General features: G+C 44.4%; 1 protein-coding gene across 2 annotated transcripts in view; it reads right to left on the bottom strand.

Moving 5' to 3' along the window:
• Notch2 (notch receptor 2) overlaps positions 1–18161 on the bottom strand; it is a 156731-nt gene that overhangs the window by 36962 nt on the left and 101608 nt on the right. For both annotated transcript variants that reach the window (XM_029562266.1, XM_029562267.1), the window contains exons 9-16: positions 17765–17953; positions 16465–16578; positions 15568–15681; positions 13638–13871; positions 10382–10492; positions 4924–5116; positions 2615–2760; positions 671–784 (exon numbers count right to left, since the gene is read on the bottom strand). In XM_029562266.1, coding sequence (XP_029418126.1) covers positions 671–784; positions 2615–2760; positions 4924–5116; positions 10382–10492; positions 13638–13871; positions 15568–15681; positions 16465–16578; positions 17765–17953 — 1215 coding nt within the window. The remainder of the gene's footprint in view (positions 1–670; positions 785–2614; positions 2761–4923; positions 5117–10381; positions 10493–13637; positions 13872–15567; positions 15682–16464; positions 16579–17764; positions 17954–18161) is intronic.

Raw genomic sequence — 18161 nt, 5'->3', positions numbered from 1 at the left:
GGAAGACCTCTGGGTTCAGAGGCTAAGGAGCTTGTCCTAGATCCTCCATTTATCTTTGCGAGTTCCTTTTGCGTTGGCCTCCTACATACAAAATGGTGACAGCAAATTCTACACCGTAGAATTCCTTATTCCTTATTGAACATAAATAATCCAGGTATAAAAAGTATTGGGAGTGTGAGGATACAGATCAGTGTGCACCTGCCCAGTGCAAATTAATGCCTAGTCACACACACATGCTCATGCACAAGGGTCTAGTACACAGTAAGTTACAATGGATGGTAGTTGTGCTATTGAAACTAGAACTAATAGCACAGTTCATGGGAACACACGTCCATTCAAATGAACTAAGTGTGTCTACCCTGAAGCTTGCAGGCTGCATGCATCCCAGGATAGGTATGAATGCCACCCAACACATCTGTAGACATCCCAGGATAGGTATGAATGCCACCCAACACATCTGTAGACCACAGTGACATCCACAATGTCAAAAGGCTGGACACCACTGGACAAACCATCAACTAGGGACCAAGTTCCCTATATATAATTTAAAAAACCCAACAGTAAAATATAGGGCTAGGGATACATGCCAGTTGTAGAGTGCTTTCCAGCAGGCATAAGACCCTGGGTTTGATCCCCAGTACCACAAAGCAAAAAGCAAATAAAAACCCACCTGTATAAGGCAACACACAGTGGCAGGTGTAGCCATTAATTTCATCAAAGCAGGCTCCTTGATTCAGACATGGATTTGAGGCACATTCATCAATATTCACCTGGCAGTTGTAGCCTGTAGGCACAGGGGAAAACCACAGCGTGAAGCTTTCTGTCAGTCCCTCACTACCTTGGCACCTACCACTTCTCTTGGTGGTGAAACTTACATGTCATTTTAGTTCCAGGTCTCTGATGTTCAATCAGTGGTCAACCAGACAAAAAGGTAAGGAAGGACAGTTTGTTCAGTGGTTTGAGGGTCTAACAGACCTCCAAATACAAGTAAATTCTCGATACCGGACCAAGAAGCTCATTATGAGTGAAAGCTTCGCTGCTAGAACTAAACATGAGTCCCTTTAATATGAAGTTTTTGGTCAGAAAAAGTATTGAAAGCACCAGAATGGAAGCCTTTGGAATGTGCCCCTCTCTCTGTAGTCTCTGCTACTATACGGTGGGCCCTGAAGCCATAAGGTAATTTTCCTCCTGATTCAAGAAAAGTAATGATTAGAGGAAATAAGGCAGTGCCCAAATACTGTACAGCTTTTCACCTTCAGTACAGCCCAACACAAGAGCCCTCAGACAGGAAAGCCACAGCACTGCTGGTGACAGGGAGCCTGGGAGCACAGAGGTCTGGGCTCAGCCGTGCTGTGGGGCTCTCTCACCAAACCAATTTCATATTTTTGTTTTGATCACTAGTAAGTCTCAATGAGGTAAAGAAAGTTCTTTTAAATGTGTAGACATTTCTAGGCAAATACTATATATCAGAATATTAATTACTGAAATAGGACCTCAAATTTTTTCTGGCATAGTCTATGCTTCCTCTGAAATACTTGGTACCAGGAATGTTTTGGGGATCATTGAAGGGAGGGGGATTCTTATATATAAATAATGAGCTATCTGAGGGATATGACCAAGCCCAAATAGAAAATTCATTTGTCTCATATATGCCTTGTGCAAATAGCCTGAGGTTAATTTAAAATAATATTTTAAAGTGATACTGCACATGAAACAAAGTTTCATGCATAAGGCTAGATGTGGAATTTTCCACTTGTTTTTCACATTCCTGATTTGAGTTAGGGATGCTCAACCTGTAATCAAATTTAGTGAGCCAAAACATATTGAAGCATCTCAGTAGCTAACACAGCCTTCGGGTGGGGAAATCAATACAAAGAGATGGAGGAATATAAATACCAATCATTGACTCACGTACACATCTCTCATGGGTTTCTAAGTGAAAGCTCGTAGTTCAAATTATCAGTGACAAGCAGAAAGAAGAATTTATATAAACTCTTCTGCTATGTATTTTTCTAGAAAGCCATAGAAAACTAAGTATCTAGAATACCTCATGTGTAAGAATTTGTTGGAAAGGTCTAGAACACACTGGAATCCAGTCATAGGAAGTACAATGTCTGCTTCCTTGAAGCCTTTTGAATTTTTATAGACTGAAGCCTAGACCAACAAGCTCCCAATTAGACACTTGCACAATCCTAAGTGGAGTCTTAAGTTTTTCCATGGATTTTAAAATTGTGTATATTTGTACGTCTGTGTATGCATGTGCCACCACGTGAGTGCAGAGGGCAGAGGACAACCTGCAAGAGTTGATTCTCTCCTTCCACCCTGTGGGTCCTGGGGATCTAAATGTCATCATGTCTGATAGCAAGCACCTTCACCTGCTGAGCCATCTCACTGGCCCCCATGTAGATCTTATCAGCTCGTCTGGAGTATTACTGTTCCAACAAATCGCCTCTCTGGTAAGTTGAAGGTAGAAATCGTTATTCATGTTTTTATTCCCCAAGTGCCTCACAAATGCTAACTGCTGCGTATTTGCTATGTGAATAAACAACAATAAGAAATGGAGACGAAGACGTGGAAAGCAAGCAGTGTGCCACCACAGGAAGACCATGCTTACCTTTGAAGCCCTTCTTGCATGCACACCTGTATCCATTCACCAGGTTGTCACAGCTTCCCCCATTCTGGCACGGGTTAGACAGACATTCATTTTTGTCCACTTCACAGTTGATGCCAACCCAGCCTGCATCACAGAGGCACTTATAGCTGCAGGAAGACAGAATTTTCTCAATGCCACGAATGGACTCCCTCTCTAGAAGCTGTTGGTAAGGGGTATCGTAGACCCTCCATTAGTACTGGCCCTTGCCCCTGTTCTTGGTTACCCACCAGAACTTGATGGTTAGACCCTATTGCTGAAGACACTACATATATGAGGTATGTAACAAAGAGAAACCAAGCTGGTGCTGACCTCAGAGCCTCACTCACCTCTCCTGGCTAGCATTCACAGTGCTGGAAGATGCTATCCATGCTACCAGAAGGAAAAAAATAGTCATCAACCTTACCTAGCTGTGAATCCTGGGAACTACAATAACAACTGGCCTGGCAAGATATGCCCACCATTGCAATAGTGGTACAAATATTATGGGGTAACCAACTTCCTTCTAATTAGATTTAAGGTCTGCTTCATAGGATGGAGCCCATACGTGACATTGATACCAGGTTTAGGAACCTGAGGCTAGACAGGAAACAGGCTATAGGGGAGAGCGTAATACTAGCTTTCTACTAAATAGTTACAGTATTAAACTGACTCCTAAGGACTTATTGTTATGCCCATAGATTAATGCATCTCTCAACTCTCACCAGAGAAGTTTCCTTATGCAGCAGATGGTAATTTACACAGAAACCCACAACTGGCCAATGTACATAGAACAAGAGGCTGATGAGTGCTTATCCCCAAATAGGACACCTATATCAAAACATCTGCCTCTCAAAGCTCAGGGATCATGTGGAAAAGGGAGTGGAAAGACTGTTAGTCAGTGATGAATGACTGAACGGAAATAAGAGTTTTCCAGACAGCTGTTCAGTTACTCATATGAACTCACTGCAATGTGGGCAGCATGCACAAGTCCCACGTAAGCTCAAATCAGACAAAATCCCACACCCGGCTCATTTTTTTTTTCCTATGGGCTTGTAGCCGCCTTTCACACAGTGTAAGTGACGAGCCATCTGGTGTGTCCAGTCAAGAGTCTTATATATATACATCCCTGACTGAGAAGCTAGGGAAACTTTACTGGTAAACAATGGTTTACCAAATACACTGGTCCAATCTGAAGAAGGCACTAACATGAACAAACCTCAGACTCTCTGATGGAAAGCAGACACCAGGAAATGGGCCAGCAGCAAAGCCAACTGAGAGCCCAAGGGAGTATCCTCCAGGTGAATCAGGCTTTATTCTGACCCAAAACCCTGCCTTAGAAAACAGGGTATTGAGCAAGAAAAGGCACAAAAATGAAGACATCTGAAACATATATATTATGCAATTTAAACACTTAGCACTTAAATATCAGGAGGTCAGATGAGAAGGAGGGCTGAGGAGGGGTGTTTTAAAAGTTGTCATATTCTGAAACAAAAGTATTGAGTTAATTCAATAAAAAGTTCACTGCCCATGTATCTCTAACCCATTCTTCATTCTTTTACCTGCTGAAGATGTGAGAAATGGCAAAACCCAAGACTGTCTTATGACAAGTGCATAAGGCCACCTCAGGAGACCTAAGATCACTCTCATTTTAAAAATCACAACATGCCTTCAGCAGCTGAGGGGCATGCAGCCTACAAATGCTTTACCACAACCATGTTTGAAGTCAGCTGATCCAATCTACTCTAGCATCCACAGATGCTATGATGGAACAAGGTTAGGCTGTATTAACAGTTGGGGGGATAGAATCAATCTAGAACATTCCTCAAATCTCAACCCTGTAATATAAAACACTTTTTCCAGACTCATGAACTAAATCTGGACTCCTCTCACAAGGTCCTCGCTGATTATTTATGTAAAGGAGACAATCTTCCTCATTTCCCTACAAAGTCAGGGAAGGCAGGTCAGCATCTATGGAAGACTTTGATGCAGACTATCAAAAACCTTCACCTAGCTGGGCATGATGGTCATGGCTTTAATCCCAGCACTTGGAAGTCAGAGTCAGGCAGATCTCTGTGAGTTCAAGACCAGCTTGGTCTACACAGTGAGTTCCAGGCCAATCAAAGTTATACTGTGAGAGACTCTGTGTCAAAAAACAAAAACAAAAAAATCAACCTTTACCTAAGTTTCAGGTCAAGTCCCCGAGGACTGACATCTGCAAGCTATCGAAGTTCTAAAAACTAACTGGCTCGAGCAGGTCAGTAAGAAGGCACCAACACAGGGCAGCTACTCACCCACTGAGGCCCCCAGTGCAGTTTCCATGGATGCAGGGACTGCTCAAGCACTCATTCACCTGCGAGTAGCAGCTGGGATGATGGGGTCCCTCAGGGCATATACAGCGGAAGCCGTTCACGTCGTTGATGCATGTCGCACCCTTGCGACAGGGATTGGAGGCACACTCATCAATGTCAATGTTACATCTCTGCCCTGTAGAGGGGGGGCACTGTTACGTCCCAAATTCTCAAGGAAAAGAGAATGATAAGACACCTAGGCTGGCACTCTTCACCTACATAGCACCCTGAGCACCAAATGTTAAGATTTAAGGACTGACACACAGAAACGCACTCCATGCCATGCAAGGAAGGCACAAGAGACTGGCAGTTGATAAGGAAGTCAAGTTACTGATCACAAAGCACTGGGGCAGCATTGCGACATTTTGAAGTGTATGTCCTTTCCTTCCTCACAAATTGGGAAACTTCACAAGCACCTAGGAGACTGTCAAAGATAGCTTCTCCTTCTGGTGCTGCCCTATGTGTGTTCAGAGAAGCTCTGCAGGGCATGCTTCTCCTGGGGGCCACAGATTTGCCTTCTTACATTCCTATTTATGGTAAGTCATAACTAAGTGGGATGGGAATGGAATACTTAGTTTCCTGATTAAATTGACGGAAAAGGAGAGCTATTCTGTTTTCATTCTTAGAGTAGTAGTAACAGTTTTCTCTCAGTAAATAGTCTGTAAGCATGCTTTTCTTGTCCCTTGATAACCGAGATAACATTTCAGTGACTCCCAGTCTAGAGCAGTGGTTCGCAAACTTTAATGTCCAAAAGTCTATTCAAAAGGAGATTTCTAGGCCCTACTGCCACAGATTGGGAGGGGTTAGGCCCAATAACCACATTTTAAATGGTTTAAGTGGTTCAAATACTAGATTTTGAAAAATTCTCTCTAGAATTTTCCATCCCCTATAAAAGTGTATCTGCCTGTAGCTTATAAAATTGAAGTGGACACATTCTTTCAAGACACACCAAAGATGGAGCTTTGAAGAGATGCCTACAATAGCCTTCATCTTTACTGCAGTAAGTAGGCTGAACAGAAACTAATGGCTAATCATGCAAGTGCCATGTCAACAGGTTCTGAAATGCTGTGACATTTTAAATGTTCTCTGTAAGTCTGTAAGCAAAATCTAGCAACTGTTATGAAGCAATTTATGAATTTCAAAGAATATAATGTTCTGAATAAGGTTTTAAGGTGTTGTTTTTCAATTAATTTAAGAAGGAGCAAGCCTGCATTTAGTACAGGAAGTTCAAATAAAAGAGACACACATCCTTTAAAGTATGGGTTGTCAGCTCACTTTGGGATTCCAGTTCACTCTGAACCATTACTGTTGCCTCTTGTGGTGAGGACATACAATCTGGAAGTAGTTGCCATTTTCCTCTCAGTGTTTTATTACTAACTTGTTTTAAAGTAATAAGTTTAATAATTTTTTTGATAGGGTTTCCCTGTAGCCACACCTGTTCTGGAACTCACTATGTAGACCAGGCCCGCCTCAAGTCTCACAGAGACCTGCTTGCCTGTGCCTCTCAAGGGCTGGGATTAAAGGTGTGGACCACCATGCCTAGCGTAATTTTAGTAGTTTTAAAATAATGACATATATGTTTAAAAAAATCCATTACATTGTATGCTGAAAAGATGATTTTTAAAAATCCAAGAGTCGGCCGGGCGTGATGGATCTCTGTGAGTTCAAAGTCAACCTGGTCTACATAGTGAGTTCCAGGCCAGCTGGGGCTACTGTCCCAAAAGGACGAAAAAAAAAAAAAAAAAAGTCTGCAGAGTGTGGATCCTTGAAAAGACTCCTATATCAAACTCCACCCACCTAGGGCTCAGGGACCATTGTGGAAGAGAGGGTAAAAAGATTGTAAGAGCCAGGGAGGAGGTGCAGAACCATATGGAAATAGAGTCCTACAGGCTCCTGGGACCCTTCTCATATGAACCTATAGCAATGGTGTCAGCATGCACAAGACCCATGCAAACTCAAGCAGACAAAAACCCAGCACAGAACTGTGGAAATAGGCAGCAGGCCCCAATCTTAGCCAAAGAACTATTGGCAGCTGATTACTGCTAGGTGAGGAAGACCTGATCTTCTTAAAGGGAGGGACTCTAGATAGACCGACTAGACCGCAGTAAATGAACTTGCACTTAGGGACATCTGGGAACACTAACTTGACTTGATGGGCCTTCACACAAATGATAGAATGCATGAATTCCAGTGGGGGTGGGGCTATGGAAAGGTATCAGTGGGGAAGGGGGTATAAAAATGATTAAAATATTCTGTAATAAAATACACAAAAATTCAATAAAAATTTACAAAAAACCCTTGAAAACACACACACACACCATTTCACTATTTCACGATCACACACACACACACACACACACACACACACACACACACACACCATTTCACTATTTCACGGCTTCAATTAGTGGTTGGTTGGTTTGTTTTTCAGATGCACCGGAGCTCTCCATTCACAGAGCTGGCCTGGGCCTGCAATCCAGGAGAGGTTGAAAGGAAGCAGACTTTTTCAGTTTTCGTCCTTTCTGGAAGCATTTCTAAAGACACTACACCTCCTAAGGTCTTCCTTGGCTCTTTTGAGATACAGGGTCTCAATATGTTGCCCAGGCTAGCACCAAACCCTAGGCTCAAGGGGTCCTCCTGCCTTGGTCTTCCAAGTGCTGGGATTACAGGCATGAGCCACCCTGTCGCTTTTTTAAACAATTTTAATTACTTAATGAATGAATGAATGAATTTTGCTGCTAGGGATAAAACTTGGGGTCTTGCATGCTAAGCAAGCACTCCACCACTGAGCTATACCCCCAGTTCCTCATTTGACTTTAAGTAGTTCCCAGAATAAAATTTTAAGCCATTTTGACATGAATCAGAACAAGTCTGTCTTTGTGCAGTCTACTGTGCTCACTGGCAGCTACTTCTACAAGGTTCTGCCCTCATGCAGTGTCCACTGGGTATCAAAAATGGCCAATGCAAGCCATTCAGTTTGTGGGGCTCAGCAATGATCAAAGAGAGATGTTATCCTGTGCTTCTTCCTCTGTCTACACTCAATCAGTTGGTGCCCAATGAATGACAGCATGCTCCATGGGCTGTGTGGACTGTATGGTCCAGGCTGGATGGCAGAAGTGCTACAGTTGAGTCCCATTCATTCATTCATTTGTTCATTCATCTGCTAACATGAGCTGAGCATTTCTTCTGAGCCAAATACTGCTGAAGGATGAGGAATGCTCACTCTGCAGTTCACTGGCTAAGGACAGGGCCCAGCAAGCTCCACCTCTCAGATGCCATGTTTGTTAACTGAGAGTAGGACACCCTTTGTGCACAGAAGAATTTAGGAAGATAATGGATTTTTGGAGGTGCTTTGTGGATTTTTTCTGTCTTGTTACGGTGCTTGTGATTGAACCCAGGACCCTGTGTACTCCATCAGTAAGTTATATTCTGTAACAGCCCTCTTTTTACTTTTTATTTTGAGACAAGGTCTCACTAAGTTGACCAGGCTAGCCTTGAACTTAAGCCTTGAACTTGTTACCATCATGTGTGAGCCTAAGTAGCCAAGATTACAGGCCTGTGCCAGCAGGCAGATAATCTAAGCACCAAGAGGGACTTTGTAACATGAAAAGGGGTTTACAGGATCACGTGATTCCTTATTCACTCCCATTTAATCAAAAACTATCAAGAGACCCTAGGAGAACAGGAAAACAGTCTTTACAAAAGAAAAAGTGCATTCTTTCAAAGCTCTTATTGAAATGGAAAAATTATTAAAACAAAAAGGAAAAATCAAAACACCTCACATTTATTGCTCATGAATCTAAAGACATTTTCAGCAACCAGCTTAAAAGCAAAACAAAAAATCTCTCAGACCAGAAAAAACAGTTCCAAGAACAGGGCACCGCCTAGCAGCCCAAACATTCCATTTCTTGGTTATGCAGTTTCATGCTACACCTTAAGTTTATTTTAAAATATTTTTAGCCTATGTTCTCCCTCCTTGACCCTGCTGAGTTGCTAAATGTTAAAAAAACAGAGAAACTATGATTCACTGGCATTTAAAAAAATAATTCCAGTAGAAGTCTTACATAAATCCAAAAGGAAACCACAGCAGGCTCCTAGTCAGCTGTGCAATGGGAATGAGCTGGACTCGGGGGTCAGACGCCTGGGGCAGAACTGACAGCAGTGCACTGGGCACGTCACTCAGTCTCTCCACCCTTGGGCTTTCCTCAGTACCACAGGAAGAGTAACAGCTGTGACAACTAAGTCAGGTGGGGCACCCAGCTTAGTTTCTAGATCACAATAGTCCTTCATACAAGTTTGCTGTTCTCTTCCCATACCCACTTAACAACACTGCACTTCAGCCTCTCTAGCAGGAACTTCTGAGTATTTACTTAGCTGCCACTTGATCTCGGAGAAACAGCTTTCAGGATGTGCAAGTCTACCAGGCTACCGCAGCAGTGTGGGGCCCTGGGTGGGGAACGTACACCTCTCTGACTTCTCAGGGATCGTCCAATGACCAGGAAGAATTGAGATCCACTGGAGCCACAAGTGTTCCAGTCTAGTGTCATGGTTAAAGCAAGCAAGAAAAATGCACGAGGGGACCAAGTCCCCAGTGAGTAAACACATTCTCTTTTGCTCTGGCTGCCCTTGGAATCTGACAAAAGCTCTGACGTGGGTTACTCGCCCAAGGAGCAGATGACTACGTGGTATTAACGGGTAACAGTACATCAGCCTGCTTGTGTGTAGTACTGTCCTTGAAAGAGCAGAACATGGAGCTGATCTTCCTGATGGCACCAGTACCATACGGAGGTGAGAATGAGTGCCAAGGCTTCCCAGGAGCCTCCAGGAAAGTAAATGACAAAGACAGTAACAAGGAAGAAGACACGTGAGACTGCACTTCACCCACGGGCACATATGCAGACTCTCTAGTGGCACATACTTAAGGGGAGTTACAATGCAGAATTATTTTAATCATTTTCTTTCTTCTCTGGGAAAAAGATCAGACTCATTCTAGTCAAATTAGAGTAGTCTCCTCAAATTATGACCTCATCAAAGAGGCTCCTAGAAGAGGTGGGACCCCAAGACAAGTAGTCAGTGTTCATGCAAGTTTACCTTGGGTACCGCTTTACAGAAGGTACTGGCCACTGCCTCGAGGGAAATAAAGGTGACTTTGAAGGTAACTCAGGCACAGTAATGGAAACTTACGGTCTGCTAGAAATTCTTCCTAGGTGGCAAGAGACACATGGCCTGAAAACTCTAATGAAAATGTTGTGTTTCAATTTAGAAAAGGTCAAAAGCAAATTTCAAACGTTCTAGAGAGACTGAGAACCAGGAGCCAGGTGAAAAAGTAATTCTCCCTTAGGTGCCCTTTCCCAGTGTGGCGGGGCTGAAGGAGGCCCCCTCCAAATACAAGCAACATTACCTGTGAATCCTGGAGAGCAGACACAACTGTAACGATTGATGCCATCGACACAAGCTCCGTGCACACAAGGATTGCTAGCACAGTCATCAAAATTAATTTCACAATTAAGGCCTGTAGAGAGAACCAGAGAAACCGCTGCTTATTACTACAGAAGTACTGTGGCCTCGGCTGGGAGGCCATGCATTAAGAAGTCCAAAGAGAACCCAGGCAGCCTGACAGAACAAAGCAGAGCTTCTCAAAGTGCAGTCCGCAGAATCGGGGACGGAGAGGTCAGGAGGATTAGATTACTCATCCTTAGCCACAGTTTGCCCTTCTCACTGTGTTGACATTTATGTTAAAAGTGTAAAAGCAATGCAGGTTAAACTGTCAGGATCTTAGCCAGGATCCAGGCAGTGGGACCAAACTCTATGCTCATATCCACATGCCTACAGTCAAACACACAATTGCCAGTTTTACCTAGAATGGCTTTGGTAAAGAGATTAAAATTCTTAACTTTATACCTTCTTAACTACCAACCCTTGACTATAGCACCTTTGTTCATATGATGACATGGGAAACACATGTAGGGCACTTATGCATATGAAGCAAGCATCATATACAGGAAGAGCAGTGCTTTGAATTGTGAGCTGATACAGCTACCCTTCTGTATGGGGCCCCATTTTAACTGAAAAAAAAAAAAAAAAACAGCTAACAGATAATTAAGGCTAATATGAGTTGAATATTTGGTGAAAGAAATAAGCCTGTCATTTTAAGAAAAAAAAAACCTGACAGAATTTGAGATTTGAAATCAAAACTAGCATTTGGGGATTTTGTCTCTTCATATTTGATTACAACTGTGAGTGTAGAGATAGAGCTCTGGATGTATCTTATGCCACTTGACTCCTGGCCTGCTCCCCAAGTGGGTTTGGCTACGTTAACACAGGCTTAGTAGATACAAATAACTAAGCCTAGGGATACATCAATCATTCGTGTTATCTTACCATGGTTACATGTAATGGTAATATAAAGTAATACTCCTATTTCATTATTTAACATGCACTTAAGAGTGCTTTCTGGGTATCATAGAAAAATACCGTAGCGGTAGAAAAAGTCTAAACTAAAACTCAAATTAAGAATAAAAATAAACAAAGCTTCTAGACCAAGTATCACAATTTTGATTCACTCACAAATGACAACAGCTGAAAGTAGATCAAACATTTATTAATACTTATAGGGCCTTATAAATGTGAGACATTGTTATGTGTGTTCTCTCCTTGCACCTTTCCTGAAGTTTCTCTAATCCTCTTAGTCAAGCTGTGAAGCCTGCTGTGTTACTCCCACCTTACAGATGGCAGAGCTGACTTGTGCAGAATCAGTACGAGCAAGACAATGGGATCTGAGCCCTGTCCTAGGCTCCGAGCAGCTCCGTTCCTTCCAGCATGCTAGGCAATCTTCCTATCTCAGTAGCCATAAATGAGAAAAGGATCCCCATACTTCCATATACAAGGTGGGCCTTCCAGATCCTTGTAGTCCTTTGCCTTCAACCCACGAAGGCAACACAATGAAGCTCCAGCTCCAATGGCCCTGGTTACTTGAGCTGGAAATGACACCAGGGCCAAGAGTATTTATATTGAAATTTGACCTTTGTGACCTTGGGCCTCTGCCTGCCCTGCTTTGTGCTGTTCTCTCAAAAACCCATGGTTCCACTCTCATTTACAACCTACAAGAGGCTTCTGCACATCACTAAATTGTTTGCTTTGCTGTTTTCTTCTTTCTTAATGATTCTTTATGCTAGCTCAAGTTGCTTTGGGTTACTTGAAACCCAAAGGAACAAACTGCTTAAACAGTTTATCATCATAAGAACACAGCTGGGAGAAGGTACTGAAAGTGACTGAGCCTATCTCCCTTTAAGCACCAGAGAATGAAAACCACAACTGTGGCTCGAAAGCCATGATGGATCCCTTCCATACAGGCTCCCTTCAAACTACCAACACAGACCACAAGATACTGGGGTCAGAGAATCTTACTCTAAGATGAGTACATCCACAGGCCTCCTAAACCATCTTTCCAGCCAGGTCCCCAGCACTGCAGACTCTTTTCCATTTAGTACAGACCACTGTCTCTGTGTGTTGCCTGCAGCTCTTTGCTCTAATTCTTCACACAGCTGCAGGAATGGGTTTGGCAGGCTTCTGAGACTCTGGCCTTCCTCTGCATACTGCCTATTGCAGACCATGCATATTAATTTCTTGCCTTTCTCAGTGATAGCTAGTTACCCTATGGTCCCCTGTCCTCCTGAAGGAAAAACCCACCTGAAATTCCCTGTCACAAGGATGTAATCCCAGAGGGAAAGAAAAGTGCTTGCCAACCCACCACTCGCCCAGGTTTCCAGTGTGCATGTTACGATGGGGAAGACAGCAAGCCTCAAACAGCCCCTCCATTCTCAAGGCATCCATTCAACTACTTGTAAATCTCTCAAATTTCTTTCATACTGCAATTTCTCATGTCTGGGGACCAGTCCGGAAGCAAATTGCTTTTGGAAGGTTTCACAAAGCCCCATTCAGCCCTTTGAGGGAGTTATCTAAATGTGGGGAAGGGGCAGGCATTCTCAGCTGTGAAGGCATGGGATGTTTTTCGTATGCTTGAGCAATTCAAAAAGGACTTTGTTTTCAAACTTGGCATGTGTGAGGCCCTGGATGAAGACCAGGGCCTTTGACAAGTTTGAAGAAGTGGATTTGAAGTAACACAATGAAATAAGGGCAGCTACCCACTCCCCTACCTCTGTCCCTACACAAGCCAATTTCCTTACGTCTAGGATGAGTTCCCAATAAATCATCTCTGGTATCGGCAGGTTCCCCACTCACAAAGGCACACTGGTTAATCTTCCACTAATATGCTTTCCTTTGATCTCAGACACAGTATTTTTCTACTAACCACTGCCGTGTCCATGATCATTCCTCTGAAGGTAAAACAGAACCCAGTGAAACCTGTGACATGCTGCTGCCTGAGAAAATGATTCGAAAACTCTGCGAGAGGGAGAACAGGCCCCCACACCTCACAAGCCATCTCCCTCCAGGCTCAGGTAAGGAGAACAGTACCACAACCTGTGTGTTCTACTTTGTAATGACCAAGGTATGGCACAAAGTGTTTCCTTCCTTTAAAACTACCCAGAATGCCTGAGGCCTTACCAGAAAGAGACTTGGAAGAAAGCTGTCACATTAGTAGAATTATGCAAGAGAAAAGACTCTGGAGGGAAGGTGGAAGGGAGACACAGTCTTACCTGAGGTGCCAGGCTGGCAATTGCACTGGTAGCCATTCACCAGGTCGATGCAGCGCCCATCATTCAAGCAAGGGCTGCTGTAGCACTCATCAATCTGGTCACTGCAGATGGCTCCCATGTATCCAGGGTTGCAAACGCAGGTGTAGGAGTCGATCCCATCCTGGCACTGGCCATGGTGGCATGGATCTGGGTCACAGTTATCAATGTTCTCCTCACACAACACACCAGTGAAACCTGGGGGAGGAATTTTATTGAGGAGTCTTCAAAACCAGGAAACACAATGAGTGTCTAAACCCCAAGGCAGTCCATCCATTCACCCTACATGTCCCACGTTTGTGGAAACTGGCTGTCTGCTCTGATTTAGAATGTGAGCTTGGAGATCTATGCTCAAAGTGCAGATTCCTGATTGAGTCTGCAGAGCTGAAGTGTCCTCGTGACTGAGTGCCAAGTCCACTACTCTCTCCTCAGCAGCTCAGCTTACCAGGTTTCAGGGGCAACAGCTCCCCACATTACTCTCCACATGCTTATGTCTAGATGTCCTTCCTCCCAAACCCGATACAGCAGGTGTTGACTAACAATTTCATGCCTTCCGATTTGACTTGAGGACAGAGAACTTTACTGTACACAACACCTCCAAGAGTGCTATGCACCCACAAGGTTTTCAATAAATACGTATTAAGTACAATCAGCGACCAATTTATGACCAAATAAAGAGTTCCTACAACCAAAACTTGATGCACATCCCACCTTTTCCTAAAAGGTTCTAGAAGGCCTCTCCTCATTTATTTTTAAAATGCAATTTATATTTATTACATGTCTATATGTGTCCACATAGGCACACAGGAACATATATGCCACTGTGTGTGTGTGTGTGTGTGTGTGTGTGTGTGTGTGTGTAGGTCGGAAGACTACTTTCAGGAAGGAGTCAGTTTTCTCTTTCCACCACGGGATGTAAGAGTCAAACTCAGGCACAATGCCTTTACCTTCTGAGCCACCTCACAGGCCCTTTCTTCCCTTTTATACATGACTTCTAGAGTTTTAGCATCTTTTCAGTGAAGTCATGTACCATAGATGAAGCTGACTGGTGAACACAAAGCCTGGAGCTTTTCCAAGAAAAGGCATTTAGTTGTTTCTAAGCAGAAAAGGCAGTTCAGTGGCTCAGTGGAGTCTCATCTATAATAGGAATATTAAGCCTCTGTGTGACTTTTGGGATGAAGTTTGCTGTTCTGAGATCGGGAAATTGCACATACAATGCCTATGATCCTCTAAGAACCTGTTTTCTAACTCATGCCATGAGTCTACTCATGACTTCTGTTCTCCACATTAATGACCTGTACAGAAGTAAATGTGACAGCTTCATTTGGCTTAATGAAATCCACTCCCAAGTGGGAACTACAACCACAGACGCAGGAATGTACATGTGTGACCAGATCTTGGAGTCTAGAGTCAAATCACAAGGAATCTCAAATTTTTCCAACTAGAGCTCACTGCTATCAGTCACAGCCGACTCTCAAGAGCACCAGCATCTTTGATGCAGACAGTTCCTGCACTGAGTACAGGCCACCTTAGCCACATGGGTGATTCTAGTCACTTGCCACAGCTGACAGAGTCAGGCAGTGACAGAAAGCCCTAGTGAGGAGCAGCTTTCTTTGCCCTTCCCAAAGGAGTCACTCATTGGTGCCCAAATCTTTCTCATAAACACATGGACATCGGTGGAACATCTAAGTCAAACTACACTCGTGGTGGGAAGGAGGCAGGGGCTACAGGCAGATATTATGAGAACAGCAGAAAGTCGGTGGCAGAACATCTTGGCACAGGGCAGTGCCTCACTGTCAGAGAACTGTGCTCCAACACTGAGCAGCTAGTGGAGGACAGACACCCTCCTAGACAGAGGGACATCACAAGGCATGGAGAGAGAACAGATGCTTACCTGTGGCACACTGGCATTCGTAGCCATTGGGGTGATCGATGCACTTGGCCCCATTCAGACATGGAGTGCTGGAGCAGTCATCGATGTCAATCTGGCACACGGGCCCTGTGAAACCTTGAAGAGGCACAGAGTTGACACTAAGTAGCCTCCCTTCCTTTACTGACAGGATGGCATCTACGGAAGGTGGATGCTCACTGGCAGAGTGTATGTCAGTGACACGAAGATGATGACTCTCTTAGGAAGGCTGACCTGAGCACCTGGGCAAACCTCAGGGTCAGAGCATCGATGTCTCCAACGCTGCCTCCTCAGAGAGCAGAGCTCATCTCCAGGGAAAGCAAGAAGGGCTGAAATGCTACAGAATACCTCAAACTAGGAACTGCATCCCCAGAGGTTAAGTGGTCTCTCTGAAAACAGAGAAGACACTGTCCACAGGAGATGGCTGGCATGCCTTCAACATCAGCATGAGGGAAAAAGGAGAGGCAGAGGACCTTGGGAAAAAACTGGTATGTGTTGTCTGCCTGGGCTAGTGGGATTTTAAAAAAAGTCTAAAAATAATAATCTCACACAGGGGATTCGGGAATATGACTCACAGATAAAAAATAAAATCATGAGCAGTCTATAATTCAGGCTTCTGTGAGGTGTGAACTCTGAAATATAGACACAGACAGAGAGGTCAGGGACCATTCAAGAACAGACTTGGACTTCAGGCCACAAATGACTTGGAAGACATACGGGCTAAAACAGTTCCCCACCTCTACACACACAAAGTCTCTCCCCAAGTACTCTAATGATTTCCTCATGCTCAGCCCACACACATTCACTCCCGCCCTTCCCCCTTCCTGTGGTCAGCTGGCTTGGTGCTTTGGAAGAACACAGGGGCAGGTGGCAGGCACTTACCAGGGGGACAGAGACACTGGAAGCGATTGACTTTGTCCACACACTGCCCATTGTTCACACAAGGGTTGCTCTGGCATTCATTCACCTCCAGCTCACAATGCACACCTTTGAAACCTGCACAAATGGACCACACATGTGGCTCAGACAGAAAAAAAGGGGTATTCCAGCCGGGAAGGCACAACCGTGCACAGGACTCCTATGCACATGAGCACTCCTACAAAGACAGAGGGACGCTGCTATGATGAGAACCGGTCCTTGCAATCAGGAGGACAGTGGACACTATGAGATCTCTGTCGCTGTGAAGAGCAGGAAAGATGTTATGCTATGGATGTGAAATAGTCCTCACAGGCTCATGTGTTTGAACCTGGTCCCCAGCTGGTGGTGCTGTTTTAGGAAGTTAGGAAAATTTCGGGACGTGGGCCCCTCTGGTAGAACATGAGTGGGCCTTTGAAGGTCATAGCTGAGCTCTGCTTCTTGTCCTGTCCTTCTTGCTTCCTGATCTACCAACATGCAAGGAGCTGCTGTCACACACTGCCATACACTCCCACTTCCTTGTTTCCCTCTGCCATATAGGCTTAATGCCCCATGAGCCAGAATACGCCTTAAATGGTTTCTGTCAGGTATTTTGTCACAGTGACATGAAAAGTGACTTAAAAAAAGGTTCATCTCCAGGACAACAGTGAGACTTACTAAGCAAAGAAAGACTCTGCATTCTGTGACCAAGTTCTAATTCCTGGAGAGTGCCAGGCCCAAACAGTCCTACTCTCTTCCTAAAGACCAACTTAACTGGTGCTGCTGGTGCACTGGGGGTGCAGATGGGGACCAGGATGACGTCCCAAGGCTAGAGCCCTGGGCATCCTTTATTCAGGCAGAGCAGCCAACTTCCGCTGTCACCTTGTCCTGGATTTGACTGTGTCCTCTGAGGATTTGAGGACACAGAAGAGCACCAGGACACAACTAAGCAAGTGTCTATAAGACTGAGCAGAAAGTCTAGTTCTATAAATGAAACAGGGTGGTGACCGGGACGTACAGAGCATCAGGGAAGCTTGCTGTACAGAGGATTCTAGTGGAAAATGGCATCTGAGATCTGTGACTCTCAAGTTTGGTGTGATGGGCTTGATTAATTTGGTCTGCTTTGCTCTAACACGTCTAAGAGGACCTTCCTCTGGAAGTTAAGGGGCTTGTGGAGAGTCCTGACTCAACAGTGATTGAGATCTCTGTGGTACATTGAGTGATGTATACTAGGGGCAGTGCAGGCCCGCCCCACCTCTCACAGCCTAACACCCATGTTTCCATTTACCCGGCATGCACAGACATGTGAAGCCTCCAATCTTATCCAGGCAGGTGGCATCATTCTGGCAGGGGTCTGAGTGGCACTCATTGATGTCCATCTCACAGCGAGGCCCTGCGTAGCCCTTCAGACATTCACAATGGAAGGCACCATCTGTGTTCACACACTTCCCTGCATGCTCACAAGGATTGCTGTTGGCTACAAAATAAAAGTACCAGTTACCAGGACCCAAGCACTTGTTAGCATTTCCAGAAACAAAGACAAACAGAAGACATTCTGACAATTATAAGACAAGGGCCAGGCTTTAAGTAAGTTCACTCAATTTTCAAGTCTATTCCTTACTTTATAGAGGGAGGGGAGGAAAAGGAGGGGAGAGGAGTGGAGGGAAGGACAAGGGGAAGGGAAG

Source organism: Nannospalax galili, unplaced genomic scaffold (assembly GCF_000622305.1).
Source record: "Nannospalax galili isolate Female #2095 unplaced genomic scaffold, S.galili_v1.0 scaffold455, whole genome shotgun sequence".
Classification (NCBI taxonomy): Eukaryota; Metazoa; Chordata; class Mammalia; order Rodentia; family Spalacidae; genus Nannospalax; species Nannospalax galili.
Note: the sequence above shows the minus strand (reverse complement) of the source record. Positions and strands in the feature narration are given on the sequence as shown.